This window comes from Rhamphochromis longiceps, linkage group LG7, assembly GCF_057381845.1.
Source record: "Rhamphochromis longiceps isolate RC_006_pf linkage group LG7, R_longiceps_female_GT1.1, whole genome shotgun sequence".
Lineage (NCBI taxonomy): Eukaryota > Metazoa > Chordata > Actinopteri > Cichliformes > Cichlidae > Rhamphochromis > Rhamphochromis longiceps.
Genome location: NC_140563.1, coordinates 15,613,922 through 15,636,679, shown reverse-complemented (window position 1 = coordinate 15,636,679; position 22,758 = coordinate 15,613,922). Strand labels below are relative to the sequence as shown.

Sequence of the window (22,758 nt, the reverse complement as noted above, 5' to 3'; positions counted from 1 at the left end):
GGGATTGAGCAACCAACCTTCTGTAGCAGATGACCTGCTCTACTTCCTGAGCCCAGGGGCTTTCATTAAAATCCTGCAGAATCCATTTTCTTCATTTTTCAAACACAAAAGGACATAAATTGAATTTCTTACAAATTGTTACAGAATGGCACGTCTACTAATGCAGGACTGGACTGAGCCATTATAAATAAAAATCAGCTTAACTTCACTGTCAGGAAAACAGTACGGGACAGATAGGTGCAGCGTGTCTTGTATTGCCATCTAGTGCCTGGTCAGTAAATGGCTTAAGAGCAGTACACTGACATAATTCTTTAAAAATGTAAGCAGGAAACAATGAAAATACAAGAGAAATTATTAAATAGAAAATACTAGAATCATCTTTATTCACAAAGCACTTTTCAAAAAACAATTTGGTGAAAAACAAGGTGGGGCTTGCCCAGCTTTAAAGTGATTCGCTTCTAGAGTTGATCCATGTGTGGATTGGTTGATTTTTATTTATTTTTTAATGATTCTTCACCACCAGATATCATAGCTTCACAAATAAAAACCTCGACTGAAATCAGAAACATTCAGGGTTATGCTCTTGATTTTCTCAAGATAAATATGGCAAAGTAAAATGCTTTCAGGTAATTAGCACATGGCTGGTGCAGAGAACGTTTTTCAGATTGGATCGCTTTTGTTTTTCTGATCATTCACGTTTAACTTTTTTTCCAGAAAAGATCATTCTCCACACTAGCCTTAGACATGACACACAAATGAGCATCATAAGCAAAACGACGGTCAACAAAAAAGCAATGACATCAAGAGACTTGTACACAAACCACGACATTTTGTACGACTGTGTCTGCAGATGACGGGTCCCTTTATGTCTTATAACATATTCTATCCAAAACACTGCCTGATCCAGAGGTTTCATAGGCTGATCTCTGTGCAGCCTGGAGAGCATCTGCATGTTTTCCCTGTAAGTGGAATTGTAAAGAGCTGTCATCAGTGCCTCTGCAAAGCTATCTCTTTTGAGCATAGCGATATCCACAATCACAGCTCCTCCTTTTGCTTTGATCCTGAAGAGATTATCGGGCTGATCAAAGAATAAGGGCAGTCCAACTATAGGCACCCCGTGGTAAATTGCTTCCTGAACTCCATTGGTGCCTCCATGGGTCACAAACATTCTAGTTTTGGGATGTCCTAAGAGATCATTTTGTGGCAGCCAGTTAACTAGTAACGTGTTGTTTCCCAGGTTGGTTGGCCTTTGTCCAATATACCTCCATATAACCTTCTGAGGAAGTCGGGCAAAGGCTGCAGCAATTTCCTCAGTAACATGTTGAGGAAGCTTTGCAACTAAAGTCCCGAGGGTCATCACAATGACTCCGTGGTCTCCAGAGCTCTGGACAAATGTCTCCAGGTCATCAGGAAGCGCTTTTGAGGGTTTACATTGAAATCCACCCATGTAGACAATATTTGGCAATGTTGGACGTGGGAATTCAAAGACAAAATCATTTCTCATAAGCCATATATCAGCGTCCAGGAAAAACGTTGAGTAATCCACATCAGGCCCAAAGTACTTCATAACAACCGGTTTGTAGTTTGTTTCTGCCATGTGAAACAATGTGTACATGCCAATAATGTAACTCAACATATTCTTTATTCTCTCAGAGAAGGTCATCTTATCTGTTAACTCTGTTCCAGTAAAAGGAATGTATGCCAGAGGTGAGGGAGCAATAAGGAAGTGAGCCTCGCCTTGAATGGTCCATCTTACATTGAAAACCAGAGGAAGCTGAAGTCGGCGTGCCAGCATGGCCCCGCAACCGATGCCAGGGTCAGTCAAAAGCACATCGTATTTAGCAGCATGTAAAGACTGCATCAGCTCTTTGTCTTCAAACATCTGAACGATTGTTTCTCTCATCCCTTTGTGAAACTGAGTGAACTGTTCTACAACCACATTCCGGATCTGAATTTGAGTCCAGATGTGGGACCAAGAGGACGTAGGTTTTCCCTGAAGCCGGATTTCCAGCTGTTGAAACAAATATGTTTCAAAGTTTTCCTCAAATCCACTAGAGTAGGGAAGTGTGACAGAGGTATAGAGTGGAGATTTCTCACTGATGTACCAGCTATCAGATGGCCGAATGACAGTGATCTCATGACCTTTGGCATGCAGTTCCTCTATGAGCACTTTCATGTTTATCCAATGGCTTCCATCCAGTGGGAACACCAGAATTTTGCCCCCAAATGAACCGGGTGGTTGGAATGAGAGTAGCGTAAAGAGGATCAAAGGTAAATAAAGCATCTTCATGATGTCCCTCAGATACCTTAAAAATACACAAAAACAAGTCGGTAACACAGTACTGCCTGATCATTTTTGTATAATTTGATATTTCCACTTGATATCTTGACTATATATGTCTACTCCACTGCAATAAAGAGACAAATAGTGTTTACTTCATTGCAATATTTGAAACCCAAAGTTTCTTTTTACCTATCAGAGATTATAGAAGCATGCTGTGCCCTATTGGGGCTCCCTGTCGTGTTTCTGATGTTTAAGAGCTGTGTGGGGATTCCTCTACTAATCTTCTCACAGGGATTCACTGAAATAATTTATGTAGATCAGAAGAGTTCAAATTATTTAGTACTTCATAAAACTCAAACGTCCTCTAAAAGACTAAAGAAACATGGCAAATATGGCAAAAATAAACATATGTGTATTGTCTTTTTTTGTTTTTGCTTTTTTATTTATTGTTGGAGCACCCAAACCTTAGAAATCTATGGATTAAGATATTTTGTTGTATTTAAAGCAGTTTTTAAAAAGCAGCTCAGTTTAAACTCATAAAACAGGGCTTCTTATACCTCACTGCATCAGTACTAACAGTATTATAACATTAGACATTAAAAGAATTTTTATGTAGGCATTTTAACTTTGGATACTTTGAATATATTTGCTGATAGTCTTTGTGTTCTGTGAGAAGCTGGACACATATGTCCATGTTATGGACCAAGCCAGGGTTTGGGAAACTCTGTGCTTTGGGGATGTGCAGCTCACACGTGCAGCTGGGCATTAACTGGTCATTCCCCACAGCTGGACCCACAGCTTCCATGCGGGGATGTGCCACACAACCAGCGCTGGACTGCTAGTCCACATTCCCACTCCCTTACAGTGAAAAATAAAAAAAAACTTTTATACCAGCCTGGGTCTTCATAATTCTCAGAGATTTAAAAAAATAAAGAAAGGAATCCAGACACAAAACTCAAATCAAACAGTATAATTGTAATTATCCACACCCACGCTCAATTTCACAAATAAAATCTTGCACCAGCCTCACTCTTCATAGCCACACGAGGGAAAAATTGAAAACATTCTAGAAATTTAAACTGTAATAATTGAATTAAGTTCTAATGAAAAACCGGCTCTGCGTCATTTTGGTCCACAGCCTATATATAATACAACTCCAACTGCAGTTTGCTTGCGAAAGACCACACTGTTTAATAAAATCAAATCCAACAAAGCTAGCTAAATCTGCCTTTAAGATCACAATCTAGGCGTACCACTCCATAATATCTAATTATAGACGTTTAATCATCCAAAATTAAAATAGTTAGACTCACATTTTTATCATAAAGTGTTTTATCACAAAGTGCGGGATGTTTCTCCAAACATATTTACATTTTAAGCTATAGTAATACTTACCCAAATGCTTCGAACCGTGAACCCCAGGTTCAAGTTCGCTATCACGGTTATGCAATGTTTGGTGCTGTGTTAAATCCACCTTTTACACGGTGTACTGATTTGTGTTATACAAGGTGTGTGTACTGGGCTTTGAACTACTACTGCCAGAGTTCATGTTAGCTTGTAAACAGAACAGATGCATGTTTTCTGCCATCTAGTGTCCAATCAGTGCATTACTCTGTACTGCTTGATTGTTTACCTAGGCCAGAGCATTAAACTGCATGGGTGCATGCAAAAAAGTGTTTCCACAGCCTAAAATTACCAGAAACGATTATCTCTATGAGATCAGTTAGAAATGTGCTTATTAATGCAGTCATATTATGTTGAGATGGTTTATAGATGTATAGAAGTAAAAGTTCTGAATGTTTAAAAAGCAGCTGTAACTCATATCAATGGAATAACTTGGTTTATATGCACTTATAACTTAGTCCTACTTCTGAGTTCTGTATTTTAGGTCCTGATCCTTCCTGGCTCACACACGGCATTATGACAGAATGAAAATAGCCAAATGCTCCAAACTGGACAGTGCTTCGTAGTGATAATGGTGATGACCCAAAGCAAACTGCAAGAGTTTCCCAAAGGCAAAGAAATGGGATATTCTCCAGTGACCACGTCAGTCACCCGATCAAAGCTCTTGAGCTTAAATCGGGTGTTTTTCCACTACTAAATACAAGACTGAATGCAGAAACACCCATAAACAAGCAGCAACTGTAAGTGGCTGCAGAGCATCTCACTGGAAATGCTAACATGTCATTATAGCAACTCAGAACGATAATCAGTAGTTTGTATAGATTCTGACTATGAATGTCTGACATCATTGGTGCACACTCCTAATGAGAAGACATGATGTCCTGGGTGATCTCTTTCCATATCTAGACCAGGGAAGCACTTAGATCCTGCACAGGCTGACGTGCAACTCGGTGGACCAAAATGTAAGGTCCCAGAGGTGCTCTATAGGTTTTAACGTAGGGTCCGGTCTATGGTTCAGTTTCTTATTCCTCCAGGAAATGCCTGCAGACTCCCACCACATGAGGCCAAGCATTGTTGTGCATCAGGAGGAACCCAGCACCCACTCCACCAGCATAGTAGTGAATGGCAGCCATAGCACAGTTGGCTAGCCTGTAGAGGTCTGTCCCTCCCTACGTTATTATATGCCTTCAATGTAACAATGTTAAAGGCAGCAAAACATTCTTTTTCACATGCGTCTGTCACATATGCACAGGGTGAACTTGCTCTCATCTGTGAAAAGCGCAGGGTGCCAATGCTGGACCTGTAATTCTATGACAAATTCCAATCTGGTTCCACAGTGCTGAGCCGTGAGCACAGTCCCACTTGAGGATGCCAGGCCCTTGTGAAGTCACTGTCTGATTGCTTGGTCAGAGACACTCACACCAGTGTCCTGCTGCTGGAAGTCATTTTGTAGGGCTCTGGCAGTCCTTATCCTGTCCTTGGTGGCTGATGGGTTACGGACCTTCCACAGCTGTGCCCAGCTCTCCAAGTGTAACTGCTTGTCTCCCGGAATCTCCTCCATGCTCTTGAGACTTTGCTGGAAGACAGAACAAACTCCAGTGGCACATATGCCATACTGGAGGAGTGGGACTACCTGTGAAACCTCTGTAGGGTCCAGGTATCGCCTTGTGCTACCAGTAGTGACCCTGACCCTATAGTTAAATGCAAAAGTAGTGAAAAAACAGTCTAGAAATATGAGGAGGAAAAAATGTCACTGGCCTCCACCTGTAAAACCATTCACGTCTTGTCATTTGTCTCACTGATGCCCCTCTAGTGCACCATTGTTATTTTCATTAACACCAAACATTGTTATCATCCAGCATTGGCTATATTAAATGATATCAGCTTATCAGCCAATGAGATAACATTTACAATAAGTAGTGGTTTATCAACGGTGTCACATAAGTTACACTAGCTACATGTTTAAAGACAGTGTGATGATATTCAAGACCTAGAAGACTTTACTAAAATATATTTACTTTCACTGAAGATTTACATGTTTTTTAGGAAATAAAGGAGGGAATAAATAACGACAAAAACAAAAGAAATAAAAATATATGGGCCAAACTGTTGACACAGTGACTATAGGCTCAAAATTTGTTAATCGGTTCTTTTACTCTGTTTGACACAGGACAGATACAGAAAATCTTTACCACTTCATTTGACAATACGTTTTAAGTATTGGCTTTTGTGCATTTCTATACTTTGTTTTGTCATATTGTTGTTATTTTATTTAACTATTCTACATTAAACTATGTAGTCGTCTTTTCTCTTATATTATCTTATCTTGTAGAAGCCAGGCAACACTCATAAGACCACAGGCTTGAGTATGTCAATTAGTTTGTGGTCTTTTCATGATTCACAGTTTTGCTTTGTGTGACAGTTAATATGTGCTGTTGTGCCACAAACATTCACAATTCCCAAACAGCTGATGTAGCTACATGTCTGACTGGTATTATACACTGACTAATTATACATCTGATTGATAAATAGTATCAATACATGTATATGCATATCAGGACAAAATTATTACCCCCCATGAAATTTAAAGTTTTTGTCGAAATTGGCCTGTGCTTTTTTTAATAGCGCAAGAGACTGTCAACATAGCACTTCCTGAACATACTATTTTTCATTAGACTGCACAAATTATTTCTGTTTGAACACAATAACAGTATTAATTCAGAAAAACAAAATTGACCAGGGTCAATATTATTATTCTCCTGAGAAACTGACCGTTTTATTTAGCCATGGTACAAACCACTGCTGTACGATGATGTGTTTTAACTTTGTGATGCTCAAAACTTGAAAGATTTAGATAAATTTAGATAAACGAAAGTAAAACTGGTGAAACATGTGTCTAAAGGCCCCAAACCAACTGCTAAGATTCTAGTAAATACTTTAGCTGAGCCTGCAATTGTAATTCAGTTCAATTCAATTTTATTTATACAGCACCAAATCAGAACATCAGTCACCTCAAGGTGCTTTATATTGTAAAGTAGACCCTACAATAATACATACACAGAAAAACCCAACAGTCAAACGATCCCCTGTGAGCAAGCACTTTGGCGATAGTGGGAAGGAAAAACTCCCTTTTAACAGGAAGAAACCTCCAGCAGTACCAGGCTCAGGGAGGGGCAGCCATCTGCTGCCACTAGTTGGGATATGAGAAGGAAGACAATTGTAGTCTTAAAGAAGAAAATAACTAAATCAATGCTCAGGAATAGACCCCAAGGTTTCAGACCAAGAAAAACTCTGCTTTTGCAAAACAGACACCTTCATGCTAGACTGGAGTATTCCCAGGACAACCTGGAGAAAGATTATACTGGCAGTGTGCCTAAAACTAGAGCTCTTTGGCCAAAGAGATGTTGCTTATGTTTACAGAATAAAGTGAGAGGCCTACAACCCAAAGAACATCATCCCCAGGGTAAACACGGTGGTGGGAGTATTATACTATGGGGAGACTTCAGTGCATCAAGAACTGGAAATCTTATCAAAGCAGAAGCAATAATTAAGAAAGAATGGTGTGTGAAGATTTTTATTTTAAAAAACCTCAAACAGGAAAATTGTGTCTGTGTCATCACTTTACCTTCCAACACAACAACGACCTTGAGCATAGGTCGCTCCTGGTGAAGAACTACCTACAGAAGACCAAAGTGAACGTTGCTGACTGGCCCACACAAAGCCCTGAATTGTATCCCACTGAAAATCTGTGGGGTGAACTGAAGACCAGAGTCCCTGCCAGACAGAAGACCATCACATCTGAAGGAGCTTGAGAGATTTGCCAAAAAAGAATTGATTGCTCAAGATTTGCTTGTGGGACTTGGTGAAAACTACAACAACTGACTCTAGGCTGTTATCCAGCAAAAAGGATACACAACTGACTGTTGGCAATAGGGAAGCTAATAATTTTGACCATGGTAGTTTCGTTTTTTCCTAAATAATTTTATTTCTATGTGTGAAGTAGTAACCATCCAAAATAAAACTAGGTTGTCCGTGTTTAAGATTCTTTGCTTTGTTTAACAGCATATAGGAAATACTCTTTTTTTAAAAACAAAAACAACAACAACAAAACAAAACAAAACAAAACAAAAAAAAACAAGGGGATGGGGGGCACTAATTATCTTGTATAACACTGAACCTTTTCATGCTGTTAAATGGTTCGTTTAAGCAAAAGTCACAACTATGACTCCATCTGTAGTGGTGCGAAAATAAATATAAAATAATGTAAATATATTTATGTACGTATGTGGTGTCACAGCTGTCAAAACGCTGCTAAGAGTCTATGTGCGCTACACAGGTTTATATAAAGCTAACTCTCCAGCCCTTTGTTGTTGTTCTCACGCTAATATGCGAGATCCGTACAGCCGATTCGACTGCGCGGTCGCATTCCGCCCCGACTTCCCCTCTGCCAGCGGCCTGGTGGTTTGAGATGAGTAGAAGATGTCGGTTTCGGGGCTGAAGGCCGAACTGAAGTTTTTGGAGTCAATCTTTGACCCAAACCACGAACGATTCAGAATAATAGACTGGAAACCCGATGAACTCAGTTGCCAATTCAACGTAACAGGGGAGAAGCTGCTGATCATCCACTGCAACATCACGGTGAGTCCAGGCCAGCTCTGCGCACAAGCTAACCCAGCGTCTGACTATCGACTGAAACCAAATCGGTCCGCGGAAGGCACCGTGTTTACAAATTAACTACGAATAAAGTCTTCGCTTTCATTTATAAACTGTGTCAGGCCATTAAAATCCGAGTAACCCCGTGGATTAAAGTGGACGACACACGAACAGTGTTATGTTCACTTTGAAAAATTATACAATAAAACGTCGATTAGTAACGACGCTGCGGTTGCTTTTGCTAGCTTGTTAACTGAAACTAACATTAATGCTAGCTTGTTTTTGTTTGCCAAATTAACTGCGTTACTGTTGAAAGTAGTACAACGGCTAACTTTATCACTTATGGCCTATATCTAGTTCAATTTAAACTTAATTTAGTTCGGTCATACGAGGGCTTTCACTACACCCCAGCTGCTTTCAAGCAGTATTTTACTGTGTACGTGTGTTTTTTAAACAGACATAGCGTCGAGGTCCCGTACATGGCTTTAATTGACGTGAAATAGAAGCGGTTTAATGGAATGCTGTTCGGTCGTCCTTTCTGCCTTTTTCAGTAAGTAGACTGATCCCTCTGACGAACTTACTGGCATACATTAAAGCGGTTACGTTAGTGTCTTCTTTATCTCGACACTAAAACCTGACGAAAGCGACGCAATGTACATGTGAAATGTACGTGACAATATTGCTTTTTTGACCAGCTGTTAACGTCAGCGGAACTGTATATTTTTTAGTAACGCAGCCCCCCCCACCACCAAAAAGAAACGAAACAGGGGCCTAGTATTTATACGCGTTTCACAGCCCGCTCCAATACATTAGCGATTAAAATCAAATTCAAACTTGCGCAAAGCAGACATTCCCAGCCATCACAAAATGTGGATGAAGGTAGGTGTAATCTATTAACAACTGAGGTTCTTTCTTTTCGCTTGGCACTTGTTTTGCTTGGTTCAGGTAAGCAGATGATGAATCTTCCTGACAACCTGACCACATCCTCCTCCTCTCAGCAAAAGCATGCACACACAGAGTTACACTTATGCGCATTTTGAGGACGCGCGAGTGCTTGTTGAAACGTTCCGAATACCCTGCCATATTGAGATTAAACCTCACTGTCTGTGTCCTTTTGAGTCAGCTCATGCTAAAGGAAAACTAGATTACACTCAGGTATATTGCATTCTTCCTGTTCAGAGGGGTAGCTGTGAGTTAAATGTGGCCCCATGCTGTGAACATGGTCATGTTGGATATCATTGGGTATGATTTGAAGCAGATTGCCACGAAGACATCAGAGCTACAGAGTGATTTTTTTTTTTTAATTTATTTATTTTTACATAGCTAGGATTATGCCAAAGCCCATTAGGTTTACTGCATTGATCATGTTGTGCACAAACAGTAATGTCACTACAAACTGGTCAGCATTTATACCAGTGCTTCATTCTTCTCCTGAACTGCATTCTTCTCTGCTCAGACAGAAACCTCCACATTAGTGCTGGTTTAGGAGTAGAAGAAATCAAAACTGGAGGCATCTCCCTCTCTATAATTTGTGAATCACTGAGCTCCTATACTGCTATATCATTGAAAAGGTGGTGCAAGTTGTCACAGCCATACATTCATGTCTACCAGCTTTGCCACCAATGTAGATGTACAAGCAGCCTAAATGACCAAGCATGGCTTGAGGCACCACTGTTTGCAACGGTGACAATACAAATTATAATTGCCCCTTTAGACTGCAGTCTAGGGCCCAGTTTTCACCACTTAAGTTTGCTTCAGAAAGATGAGACTTTGAAGGAAAATAACATAAAACTGTTTCCTTTGCATCCTCCTTCTATGCAAGCATTGATGCAGAGGTTTTGTCTGAGTGGTGACCTCCATCAATCAGGAGAAGATTTCTAGTCTGATGTACTGCAATGACATCACAGTAGGTGCACACGGCTACCAATGTGGTGAGCACAAATAAAGCTTAAGGCTACGTAAGCAGCACATTCACAGTGTTATGCTAGCATCTAAGTTGGCAGACAGCCACAAAATATCTGATTAAAATAGTTGGAAAAACTGGCACGGCTGATACTTAAAAGATATTTAAACCAAGTCTTCCAAGGATTAGAAAAGCAAAGAGACATTTAATTCAAATCACGACAACAGTCACCTCAAGGGACTGTATATTTTAAGGTAGACCCTACAATAATACATACACCGAGAAACCCAACGTATGACTTCCTATGAGAAAGTGTTTGGCGACAGTGGGAAGGAAAAAGTTTGTTTTAACAGGAAGAAACCTCCAGCTGAACCAGGTTCAGGGAGGGGTGGCCATCTTCCACAAATGGTTGGTATGAAGGGAGGAAGACGGGTCAAAGCATAAACCAAATGTTCTGTCTCGTGAAACATAGGAGAGCACCCACTGATGCTGTTATTCTCGCTGGTATTATTTAAAGACAAGTGCACATTATTTACCATGTACACGTAGAGCCGTCATGTGAACGTAACAGATTTAGACAAATAGACTTCACTTTTCAGACCCAAATCAGATGCCTGGATCATCTTTTGTACTGTCTGTAGTTCCAGCCCTCTCCTGTTGTCATGAGTTTTGGGTTGCGACTGGGAGAACAAGGTCACAAATAAAAGGGGTTGATCGGTTTCCATCATATGGTGGCTGAGCTCAGTGTTATAGACTGGGTAAGACAGTCAGATATCCAGTGGGAGCACAGAGTAGAGTCCCTCTTGCTTCACTTTTAAAGGAGCTAACTGAGATGGTTCTGTTATCTGGCCAGAATACCTCCTTAACACCTACCTTTGGAGGTTTTCTGGGCACTGGCAACTAGGAGGAGACCCTGGGTCAAAACCAGAACACTCAGGTTATTTATCCCTGGGTACTGGGATGGAGTGGGTGTCCTCAAGGAGTAACTGGAGTAAAAAGATGTTTGAAATATAATGTTAAGGGTTACAGCTTCTGTGACCTGACCTTAGATAAGCTTGAAATTAGATGGATGAAATTATAGATGGCTTTATCCTAGACAGTCACACATACGGGTACACTTGACTGTTGGAGTTGTAGGCAATGATTTATAGGAAGTAGGAAGTGTCTTACAAACACAAAGGTGTTTTTTCTAGACTTCTCTGCAAAAAGTCTTTTATTTTCCACTTGTTTCAGCAGTCTTTTTCCAAAAATTCCTTGCCATTGTACTCTGTCCTTGATAAATTGTTTAAATACCTGCAGAGACTGACCCTCTAGCTCGCCCATTATGTACAACACACTCCAGCTTTCAAAAAGGGGGCCACTGTGTGCAAGTATAAAATAAACTTTACAGCATTTTTCTTGAATGAGAGTCAGAGTTCAGTTAGACAGAAGAATAAATGTTAAAATGTGTAACAACAGCCCAAATCTCATGACACTTAGTTATCGAAGGCGTAAAATAGAAGCAGGAACTCGGAAATTGATGACATTTTGTGTAAAAGATCAGTTTATCAGCTGAACTCTAGTATGGAGATTAGTAAGAAGTTGAAAGGCACATATTATTGAGTTACACTAACACTGCACTGTGCTGATAATAAAGGCATCGTAATTACCAGTTCACCAGTTTCTGACTTGTAAAGAGCATTCACGTCAGCATCCAAGTCATGGTTACAATTAGATGCCCAGTTTACACAGTGTAGTTTACATTGTGGCACCGTGTGTTTAACTTCTCCCCACAGTGGATGAGAGATCTTATGCCAGGTTTGATTGGAGGTTGTAAATACTATAATATTTTTCATCTGTGGCGCATGCATGTATCAGGCACTCAGTCAGATCCTATTTTAAACACGAGTTTGGCTTTTTGGTCATCACCATCTTTGTTGTTTGAAAGCAGGCATTATGATTGAGGGATGTTTCTGACTCAGTTAATCAGCATGATTACTCAGACTCTGGAAAACCAGCAGATTTATTAACCTTTAAAACGAGAAGAAAAATTGGTCTTGAACTTTAACTAAAACTACCAATCGAGACAAACTTCTTTTTTTTTTTTCTTTTCTTTTTTTTTTTTTTTAAATTGGGATCTTGAATCAGTTGAAAAGTAGGGAAGTTTTCTCAGACTTCAGTGCAGTCATTTTAACATGAATACTGCACAGTCATTACTGCATATTTTATACAGCATGTTTTCTCTCAACATCTTTCTTAACTTTCTGAAAAACCTAATCAAAAATAAAACATCTCTTATTAATATATACACGGTTCTCTCTTCTTCTGTGTGCAGTATTTTCTTCTCTTGGGCTTTACAAACTTTACATAGTACTACCATATGTGTCTAAATGCTTGTTTGAATACGTTTGCTGCTAGGCACAGCAGTTGAAAACTGGATTTTTACTCATGACTTCAAAAGCTGTATTAAGACCTAATTGAAATGTCAAAGGAGCACTTAACCACTTCTCTCTCGTGCTCGAGTTGCTTTCGCTCTTCAGCTTGTAGGAGGCTAATTTTGTGCAGTGGGTGGCTGTGTGGGCTAAGGCTTTTGGTTTGAAGTCACTTGTAACTCTGAAACGAACTTTATTACCCTTTATGTTAATCAGATTTCTAACCCAGGGTGACATTTTTGTTTCTTAAAAGCAGTGGTTTTCTCTGTACAATTCAAGTGCATTCTGTTGACTGTAAAGCCATCAGCACTTGAGCATGATTCTTATTGCTGCTGTTGCAGGAATCCTATCCCTCAACGCCACCAATATGGTTTGTCGACTCTGATGATCCCAGTCTGGCTGAAGTGTTGGAGCGCCTAGAAGATGTGAGGAAAGGCAGCACATTGGTAAGATGGTTAATATGGCTCTTGCTCCACATAGGATGCTTTGCTACATTAGGAAAATGTAATTTAATATTATTATTGACAGTTGATCTTCTCGATGTTTCTTATAGCTTCTACAGCAGTTGAAGCGCCTTATTTGTGATCTCTGTCGTCTTTACAACCTGCCACAACATCCAGATGTAGAAATGCTGGACCAGCCTCTACCAGCTGGCCCGATCACCCAAGACAGAAAAGTAAGCTCAGTAAATAAGAGTAAAGCTCAAGAGTCTTTCGTTGACCTTAGCTACTCACTGTTTTTCAATTTCCAACCTTTCACAGCACGGGTTATCAGGTGACGTGACATCTGAAGAGGAAGAAGAAGACGAAATGGGAGAGGTATCCAAATATGATCCATTGATTGATCGTCAATTTGTTTAATATCTTTGGGGTTTTTTTTTCTCTTTTCTGAACAAATGTATGTGTTCTGCCAGCAGGATATTGATCTGGACCAAGACCTGGACCATTACGAAATGAAAGAAGAGGAGCCGGTGGATGGAAAAAAGTCAGAAGATGAAGGGATAGAAAAAGAAAATCTGGCTATCTTGGAGAAAATCCGTAAAAATCAGAGACAAGATCACTTGAATGTAAGATTTCCATCTGTCACATTTTTAATCAAACCTTAATCTCAGTTAATATTTTTGGCTTTTGGAGATTATGAATGCACAATCACGATGAGATAATTAGTCTTTTGTATGAATTTCTACTAGAAAATAATTTTAATTATGATTTGTTTATTTTTTTCGGTGCGGTATAATTGACAGACTCATTGAGTCTGTCAATTATAAAGGGAAGAAGTTGTACATTCTCATGCAACCTACCAGTTTAACAGCAACCTCCAACACTCAGTGCAAAAATGCAGCAGTCCAAGAAAATTGTGCAAAATCTGAAAACCTCTGGTATGCTTCCTGTTTGTCCAGTTGTTTAACCGTCAGTTGTTTTATGTTGCAGGGTGCAGTCTCTGGCTCAGTGCAAGCCTCAGACCGCCTAATGAAGGAACTCAGGGAGATCTACAGGTCACAGAGTTACAAGACAGGTGAATACAAGGAACCATTACTCAATGCTTGTGGCTTGCATTGTATTTAATGTTTTTTTTCCAGAAGCTTTAAGTGAAGCTCTTTGTGCGTTTGTGACTCATTTCACAGGTATTTATTCAGTCGAACTAGTCAATGACAGCCTTTATGAATGGCATGTGAAGTTAAGGACGTAAGTTCTTATTCTGAGTGTATTTTTATTCTATTTATATTTCCAACTTTGAAAATTATGCTTTTATTTGACCTTTTCTGTTGCTGTTTGTTACAGGGTAGACCCAGATAGTCCATTACATAGTGACTTGCAGGTCTTAAAAGAAAAGGAAGGAGTGGATTACATTTTGCTCAATTTCTCTTATAAAGTGAGTCCTATGGAAGTAATTGTCAACAGATTTATTTTATTTTTTTTGTAGTATAGGGCTGTCTTAAGGCAGTTTTTCTTCTTCTCTACAACAGGATAATTTTCCCTTTGACCCACCTTTTGTACGGGTTGTCTCGCCTGTGCTCTCTGGAGGGTGAGTGTGCAGTAGTGTTCCCAGCCCAAATTACATACATCATATGCATCTTATGAATGTTACTGCCCAGAATATGCTTTATGATTTGCTTGACAACTTCAAATGGTTTCTTCTGTTATTAAAAAATAACACCCCACTGTTTAGACTAAACAAATATGTAAATTCCTGCTGTATTGCACCCTTAAGATTGTTTAAGCCATTTTATAGGTGGTGTTTAAAGAAATAACTTAAAAAAAACTAATAATAATAATACATTTTATTTATCGTGCCTTTAAAGACGCTCAAGGTCACTTTACATTAGTACAAAAAACCCATAAAACATAAGGTAAATGAAAAATAAAGTATAAAAGCTAAACAAGGTACAAATGGACTATGACGGAATCATGATGAAGGGTATGAAATTTTGAATAGATGGGTTTTAAGACGCGATTTAAAAGTGGAGAGAGAGTTTGGAATGCACTTCTACCACATCTCCGAACTGTGAAGTCTCTGGGCAAAACAACTAAAGGGTCTGAGTCCCATGAAAGTCAGGCGAGCAGGTGGAACAGACAGAAGGGAAACTGAAGAAGAGCAAGGTGTACTAGGGGGTGAGTACGTATGGAAAGGATCAAATAAATATGGGGAGCAAGGTTAAGAAGCGCTTTGAAAGTAAGAAGCAGGATCTTGAAATGGACACGGAGGTGAACTGGAAACCAACGGAGCGGTTTAAGAACAGGTGTTCTATGTTCAGTAGATCTAATTCAGAATATAATACGAGCGGCTTTGTTTTGAACTAACTGCAATTTATGGAGAGATTTGAGGTGGACCACAGAGAAGAGAATTACAAAAATCTAAACGAGATGTGACAAGAGCATTGACAAGTATGGCGTGGAGTGAGTGAAGGCAGTTAATATTACGAAGATGAAAATGGGAAGACCGAACTTAAACAGGATAAAACAAAGGAAGTCGGAAATAAAAAAATTTAAAACAAAAGTTGAATTACAGGTGCTTAATAAGGAGTTTGATGATATAATATATATATAATACTCTAAAGAGTTAAGTAAAAATAAAAAAGTGTGTGTCAAGTGGTTCAATAAAGCAAATGTTACATGAAATTAAGTGGCTTAGGATTTTTTTTTCATTTATTTATTTTTTAAAAGATACAGTGGCTTATGTTGCATTGTGCTCGGTACAGGGTAGAAATAACCTATTATCATAGAACAGGAGATCCTCTGCTAGAGAAGTCCTGTTGTAAATAAGTATGGTATGACTTGTGAAGATTCACTGTATCTATGCTTATGGCAGTAGAGGTGAAGCAGTTAAAATTTAATTTAAAAGGAATTATAAAGCACACGCCATTGCCATACATCACTGTGCTATACTTACTTTCAAGGCTTCTGATAATTTTAGCAAATTAAGAAAGAAAATTCTGGAGAGCAAGAAAAATACTTTTTTTTTTTTTTTTTTTTTTTTTTTTTTGAAAAGATTAATACTCTCACTCAATGACACATTTGTGAATTTTTTTTTTTTTTTTTCAGTTATGTTTTAGGGGGAGGAGCATTGTGCATGGAACTTCTCACAAAACAGGTATGCAAATGGGATAGATAAAATAATAATTATGACTAACAACAGGAACTGATTCATTTCTATTTGCGTTTGTTAGGGCTGGAGCAGTGCCTATTCCATAGAATCTGTCATTATGCAGATAAATGCAACTCTGGTTAAAGGAAAAGCCAGGGTGCAGTTTGGAGCCAATAAGGTAACACATATCATGAACTGGTGTGATGTTTGCTTTTGTTTTCAAATGAACTTTGTTTCAGTAATGAAAACAAGTAAAATAAATGGATCATCCTGCTTCTGCGTATTGACATGTTGCCTTTTGTCTTTCAGAACCAGTACAATCTTGCCAGAGCACAACAGTCATACAAATCCCTGGTTCAGATTCATGAAAAGAATGGTAAGGAAAGAGTTATGAATTACTGACACTCAATAAACACACAATGGGAACATCATGATCCTTAGCTAATGGTCCCCATTCACTGATGCATGTATACAGTCTACTTTCATATAAATGTAAACATGAGCAAGCTTTTCTTACTGGGAAATTAAAATTTATAGGCAAAAGTGTTTAAAAAAAAAAAAAAAATTAACCTTTTTACAAACAAAATCCATACTAGTCCCACTGTTTTTTCACACAAATTACAATTTGAGTATTATGTTTTTACTAATGGCATTTCCATTAGCTTTAAGCATACTTCCACATATGTAAAATACCACTGCATTTTTGTACTGTACTTCCTTAAAGGTTATAAGTGCACGTTTCATTTGCATGTATATACACACACCCTGTTTCTCTTGGTTTAAAATGGCCTTTTTTTGGGTACTGCAGTCATTTGTGGGTCATCGATGTGACGTAGTATTTGGTATTCATGCATGAACGCATTTATGTATGAATGTTTTATAAATTTGTGTCTCTGAATCATATTTTGTGCCTAAATTTCTGTATAAAACAATTTATTCAGTTCATGACAAAAGCTGAGTCTCTCAAATATTTTAAGTAAAACTATTAAATAATAAAAGCTATTAGATAAGAAAGATCTGAGATTGCACTCCTTACTTTCACAACTATTACCAGTTTAAATAGGGTTTTACTTGGACACCAATGTTGACCTTTGTTTTTGGTAGCAATAGTATAAACATATCACTTTTTTATGACATACACTGGTCATACCACCTGCCATGAAAAGTGTACCAGCCTAGATATATTTTATTTTAAATATTTTACCATTTAAAGAGATGGTCTTCTGTTCATTTAAACGAACAGTTGGACCATGTGACATTTACAGGTTTTAGATAACTTTTAAAAATTCATATTTGAAGGCACTACAAATGTATTCAAACTAAGTTTTATAAAATAAACGAATTCATTTAACAGAAATGATGCGCTGGTGCACAGAAATAGGTCACATCAATGACCCACATGCAGGATGAACTGTGCACTCTTCTTTCACCACATCTGTGTTACAGTTCTAGTTGTTTGAAACTGCATTTATATCAGGCTTTTGTGTGTTCGTGTACAATATGCACTGTCAATGAATTCCACTTTAACAAGGCTTCTTTAAATAACTGCGTTTGTCTTTCTGTTCCTTCAGGTTGGTACACACCACCTAAAGAGGATGGATAAGGAGCTTCTACCACTATGCACCGGGAACATGTCTTTGAGTCGTCTTGCTTTCTTTGGAATATTTTCCCTCTCTGACTTACTGGGAATATATCATCGTTCTCACAGAAACCATCTCGTGGCTCATTTGACAAGTATTCCCGTCACCTCGCTCCAGGAAAGACTTTATTCCGGTCTCACTTTGCTTCTCCCCCTCAGTGTTTTAGTGAGGAGGATTATGTGAGGTTATCACTAGTTCTGTTTTCTAAATATGCTCATTTGTCTTTTGAAAACAAACAAAAAAAAACAAACACAAAAAAAATTTTCTCCCTTGAAATTTGGGGAAATGCTTTTTCTTCAGCTGCTTTGACAAAGCGGGCTTCACAGTCCATTACCCCTCATTTAGTGGGAATTTTAAAGGAAGATTGAGACAGAAGCAGAACCTCCTCACAACTGCTTTTTTTTTTTTTTTTTTTTTTTTTTCTTTTTTTTTCTTTCTTTCTTTTTTTCTCTTTTTTGGAAATTAACTGGTACATAGATGCAAACATTGTTCTAGAAATATTATTTGGCATTTTTTTTTAAATTATTTGGGTATCCTAGACAACAAATGATACGATTCCATATTTTGTAAGCTTATCTTAAATTTGAGATTACCTACTCACTGTTTTTTGTTTTGTTTTGTTTGTTTTTTTTTGTTTTTTTTTGGCACTTGCTTTTTATAATGTGTGAAGAACATCGGGTCAAGCAGAAACAAAATGCTGCAGTGTTGTGAACAAGTCAACTTGCAGTTAATTAGAAAATAAGGCCGATAGGTATGAAATAAATCAGAATTTTCATATTGTATATCTTATAGTGAGAGGATACATAAGATTGGAAGTTCTAACCCCTCTTGGGTCCTCTTGCCTTATTTATGTCAAAGGCTGCAAGTGCTTTTTTTTTTTTTTTTTTTTAAATAGCTGTAGAGGTTGATGGCTAGTTGGATGCTGACAATGAAGCCATCTGTGTGTAAAGTTAACAGCACGTTGTACAGAAGCCCCCTATTCAGCCGCTGATCTAAAAAGCTGGGTTTGATTTGATTGCAGTCATTTCATCCAGCATATCTGCTGGAGTGGACTTTATTGAGGAAATAAATTAAGGTTTTTTTGGATGTTCCTCTGTTCATTTTTTTTTTTTTTTTTTTTTTTTTTTTTTTTTAAATTTAATTTTAAAGCAAACTTGTCATATCATCCTCGCATAAATTTGTTGTAGTGTTTTGTTTGTTTGTTTTTGTTTTGTTTTTCGTTCCCCTCCCTGCCCATTTAAAGTTTGCCGCCCTGTCACTCGACATGACTTGGAGCTAAATGTCCATTATCTGTAGGGCTTCCTCTGCCATTACAATATAGCACAGGTGTGTTTCAGTGTTGCTTGTGGAAAAGGATGATTTAGTAGTGTGATTATAAAACTGTACATTCGAACTTTGACCTTGAAATATCCTGTAGTACACACAGAGTGCTGCTGTTCCCCAAATTACAGGACACACGTTGTATCTATCAATCTGTTGGCTCTTTTGCAGTTTATTTGCTAACACTGTCTGCAAAAGTACATTTGAATGGCAACTCAGGTAACAAACAATACTTAGGAGGGGGATCGGTACATGTCCATGTTGAGCTGCGGGTGACTTTCTGGGTTTAATTAGTGCGCAGTTTCAGTAATGTTTTGACATACTTGCCCACTGATGAACTGAACTTTAAAACACAGGTCGCATGACTTTGTAATAAAGCAATTTACATAGCGAGTGCTGGATTGCAAGGAGCATGTTGACCAGTCTGTGTAATTGCTCTCACTGATTTTTTTTTTTTTTTTTTTTTTTCACCCCCACCCCCCTTCTCCCCAGAGAGGTGTCATATCGTGAATAATTTCTGATCAGAATTTCTTTTGTTCTCAGCACACTGCTTACATCAGACCTGTGACAACAGGATGTATCTGAGGGTGGAGGTTATTAATATCTTTTATCAAGACACTTTCACCAATGATGGGGACCCGTGTGGTCAGGTGTAGAGAGGAGGTGCACATTAAACCCTCTGTTACAGACCCTTTATCCACATGTGTGACTGCCTCCCTTCAAAATGCAAAAGCTTGGGTCACAGCAGATACTGAGACGATTCAAGTTTGACGGTCATGCAATGGTAATTGGGCGCTTCTCTAACTGGACTGTGTATCATTTATCTCAATTCATTTTCTGGCACCAACAAGTCTGACACTCTTGGCTCATTTTGGGTTTCTTGTTTTTGGGTTTTTTTCCATTTGAAGAAATTTTGACCATGTACAGTAATTTGTAAACTTGCATCAAGTTTATGAATAAAGAATTTTAAGATTATCACTGGTATTCGTGTGTAGCATTGGAGTTGTAAAGTTTTTCAATTGTTTTAATTTACATTTTATTCAGTAGCAAATTTTTTAGTTTTTGTTTCTCTTGAATATCAAATATATTTCTCCATAATTTAAAGTTGATGATTAGGTGGCAGTTGTAATGTGTATTAAGTAATTTACACAATTTTATTATGTAGTTGCATATTTACAATGTAGTGTAATAATTTATGTACTTAAAAGAAAAATAGTTAAAATGAGGTAAAATCTACCGGCACATTCAGAGTAAGGTAACTCTTATCTGGTTTTATCTCAAGTGCAATAATTAGTAGTGATGTTAAAGTTTAGTTTCAGAGTTCCCTGGTTTTACATTATTCTTATTGCCAAGCGTGGAAAATGTATTCAAATACTTAAATATAACTAAAATTGTACAAATTGAATATTTGACTCAAAATTTGGCAAAGGTGTAAATAACTACATAAATACAAAACCTTTGGGAAATTGTTTCTGTTGCTTATTTAGCAAATATTTGTACTCAAGTGAGTTTACAAACATTACTACAAAGGATTGATATCCTTTAAGTCTGTAGTTTATTGGAATAATTGGGTAAATACTTAATCTCTTAGAGCTGTGTTTAGGAATCCATAAATTCTTTTTACACCTCCAGGAAATTAAGGAAACACTTAAAATATACATTGGCTCTTGATGAATGAAATATTCAAGATGAAAATCTTTACTGGTAAGCATGGATGCAGTATAAATTGTTGAGAATGAAATGATATAACGGTCAGTGTAAACCCTTTCAGCAGCTTGTTGAGGGCTGGATTCAAAACCACAAAAAGCAGAGTTAAAAATTCAAATTACAGGCTGATGCAGCTCATTTAGTACTCATTACTGTTTACAGCCCCCACTTGCATGTGCACTCCCAACATCTGGGAACACTCGTGAAGTGATGGTGGATGGTGTGCTGGGAATCTTCCCCCAGACTTGGATAAAGTCATGGATGTGCCTGGGGAACATGATGGGTGAGGCCACCATCAGATCCGAGGGTTTTAGCCTGGTACTGCTGGCTGGAACATGGAGGTTTATGGTATCCTTCAAGAATATGCCTTGAAGGATCATGCTGGATGATGTTGCTGGTAGCGTAATTTTGAACACGCTGTGTCCAGACCCTTTCACATCTGTCACATGTGCTCAGGGCTCACATGGCGCTTCACTGGCAGATCTCATTGTTTCTGACAAAACATTTACACGAGTAGCCTGCTGCAGGTCACTTTGGAGAGGTCCTCCTGTTCCTCCTCGCACAAAGGGGCTGGTCCTGCTGCCTGGTTGATGCCCTTCTCCATTTCTGTGCTGGACTGTGCAGGAAGACCCAGTAAATTTTCTTGTGACAGCATGCATGGATATGCAACCTGAATAGGCTGCAAGTACCATCTCATGCTACCAGCAGGGACGATGGCACTAGCAAAGAGCAAAGCTACAGAAATACGAGTCAGGGGGGATATGGAGAAAGCAATGGGCTTCCTCTTGTGTTTTTCTTTTATTGCCACCCTCATTAACCTGCTCTATTCCCTCTCTGATTTAAACTTAGTTGCTGATTGGCTGCTGATGGCAGGTTGAACAAATATAACAAATATAAACTGGGAGATTGTCTAGCATAGTGATCAGCATCTGGAATATTTATAATTAGAGCTATTTGTATCTATTAGAACCATTTTGTTATATTTTATAACTCTGTAATTTATTATAGGTTACTTAGTTACTACTCCACTACCACATCATTTCCAGTTGTAATAATCGGATACAGTGTGCTGAGGTATGAAATGAATGATATATACAAATGCCCCTGATTCATTTGGAGTATTCAAATCATCAACCTTCCTTAAAAATGAAGCATCCATAAAAGTGTTTATGAATTGTAATTTATGATGTAAAAAGAAACCACATCACTGTTCATCACCATGTTTAGGCTAAATTGGATTTTTTTTTTTTTTTTAGCGAGTTTTAACCTAGAAAAGAATCAAAATTCAATTATGTCGGAGGTGAGATGAATATTAGAATATTTAAGGTTTGTATTTGGACAGAAGAAATTGAAGGTCAGCTACTCGACACAGCTATTTACACCTAAAAGTCAATAGTTCATTTAAAAAAAAGTTACATTTTCCATATCTACAACTGTATAGTACCCGTATGCAAACTCATCACATAACAAAACAGGATGCAACAAGAACTATTTAATATCTATTAGGGTAAGACCAAATAATACAAAAGTAATACACAAAATGTTTTCCTCGTTCACTCGTGGAGACGCAGCCCCCTCAAACGACTTATTCGACTATTTAGGGCCTACTCAATTTGTTTGATCCATGGCAAATATTTACTGCACCTCAAGTAATTATATATTCATATATACTTATGATATAGTACATGTTAATACATTTTACACAACATACAGTACATGTGGGAATAAGATGGAAAATGGCTTTCAGAAGCTTTGATACAGTGGCATTAAGTGTATAAGCGGCTCCTGCTACACAATAACTACACAGCTGCAATTTCCATAAACACATGAATTGTGCCGTATGTACATATG

General features: G+C 38.1%; 1 protein-coding gene and 1 pseudogene across 3 annotated transcripts; one reads left to right on the top strand and one right to left on the bottom strand.

Moving 5' to 3' along the window:
- Nucleotides 1–419: 419 nt before the first annotated feature.
- On the bottom strand, nt 420–3,719 carry LOC146665057 (UDP-glucuronosyltransferase 2C1 pseudogene; annotated as a pseudogene). The gene is made up of 2 exons (XR_014912375.1): nt 3,680–3,719; nt 420–2,306 (listed from the first exon to the last, which is right to left on the bottom strand). The product of XR_014912375.1 is annotated as a UDP-glucuronosyltransferase 2C1 pseudogene (transcript).
- Nucleotides 3,720–8,075: 4,356 nt separating this feature from the next.
- LOC146665056 (ubiquitin-conjugating enzyme E2 Q2-like) lies at nt 8,076–19,046 on the top strand. 2 transcript variants are annotated; one of them, XM_085412492.1, is made up of 13 exons: nt 8,076–8,326; nt 12,997–13,101; nt 13,209–13,331; nt 13,417–13,473; nt 13,572–13,721; nt 14,086–14,170; nt 14,280–14,340; nt 14,437–14,527; nt 14,622–14,680; nt 16,198–16,246; nt 16,323–16,418; nt 16,550–16,616; nt 17,812–19,046. In XM_085412492.1, the coding sequence occupies exons 1-13, from the start codon at nt 8,168–8,170 to the stop codon at nt 17,841–17,843; spliced, it is 1,134 nt and encodes a 377-aa protein (XP_085268618.1). In that variant the 5' UTR covers nt 8,076–8,167; the 3' UTR covers nt 17,844–19,046. The 2 variants fall into 2 exon arrangements, with proteins under 2 accessions (XP_085268618.1, XP_085268617.1); XM_085412491.1 differs by having other exon boundaries at nt 13,569–13,721.
- The last annotated feature ends 3,712 nt before the right edge of the window (nt 19,047–22,758 follow it).

Coding starts and splice junctions, on each gene's coding strand:
- LOC146665056 (XM_085412491.1), top strand. CDS start 8,168: ATGTCGGTTTCGGGGCTGAAGGCCGAACTGAAGTTTTTGGAGTCAATC. Junction 8,327..12,996: donor TCATCCACTGCAACATCACG/GTGAGTCCAGGC, acceptor CTGCTGTTGCAG/GAATCCTATCCCTCAACGCC. Junction 16,419..16,549: donor TGCAGTTTGGAGCCAATAAG/GTAACACATATC, acceptor TTTGTCTTTCAG/AACCAGTACAATCTTGCCAG.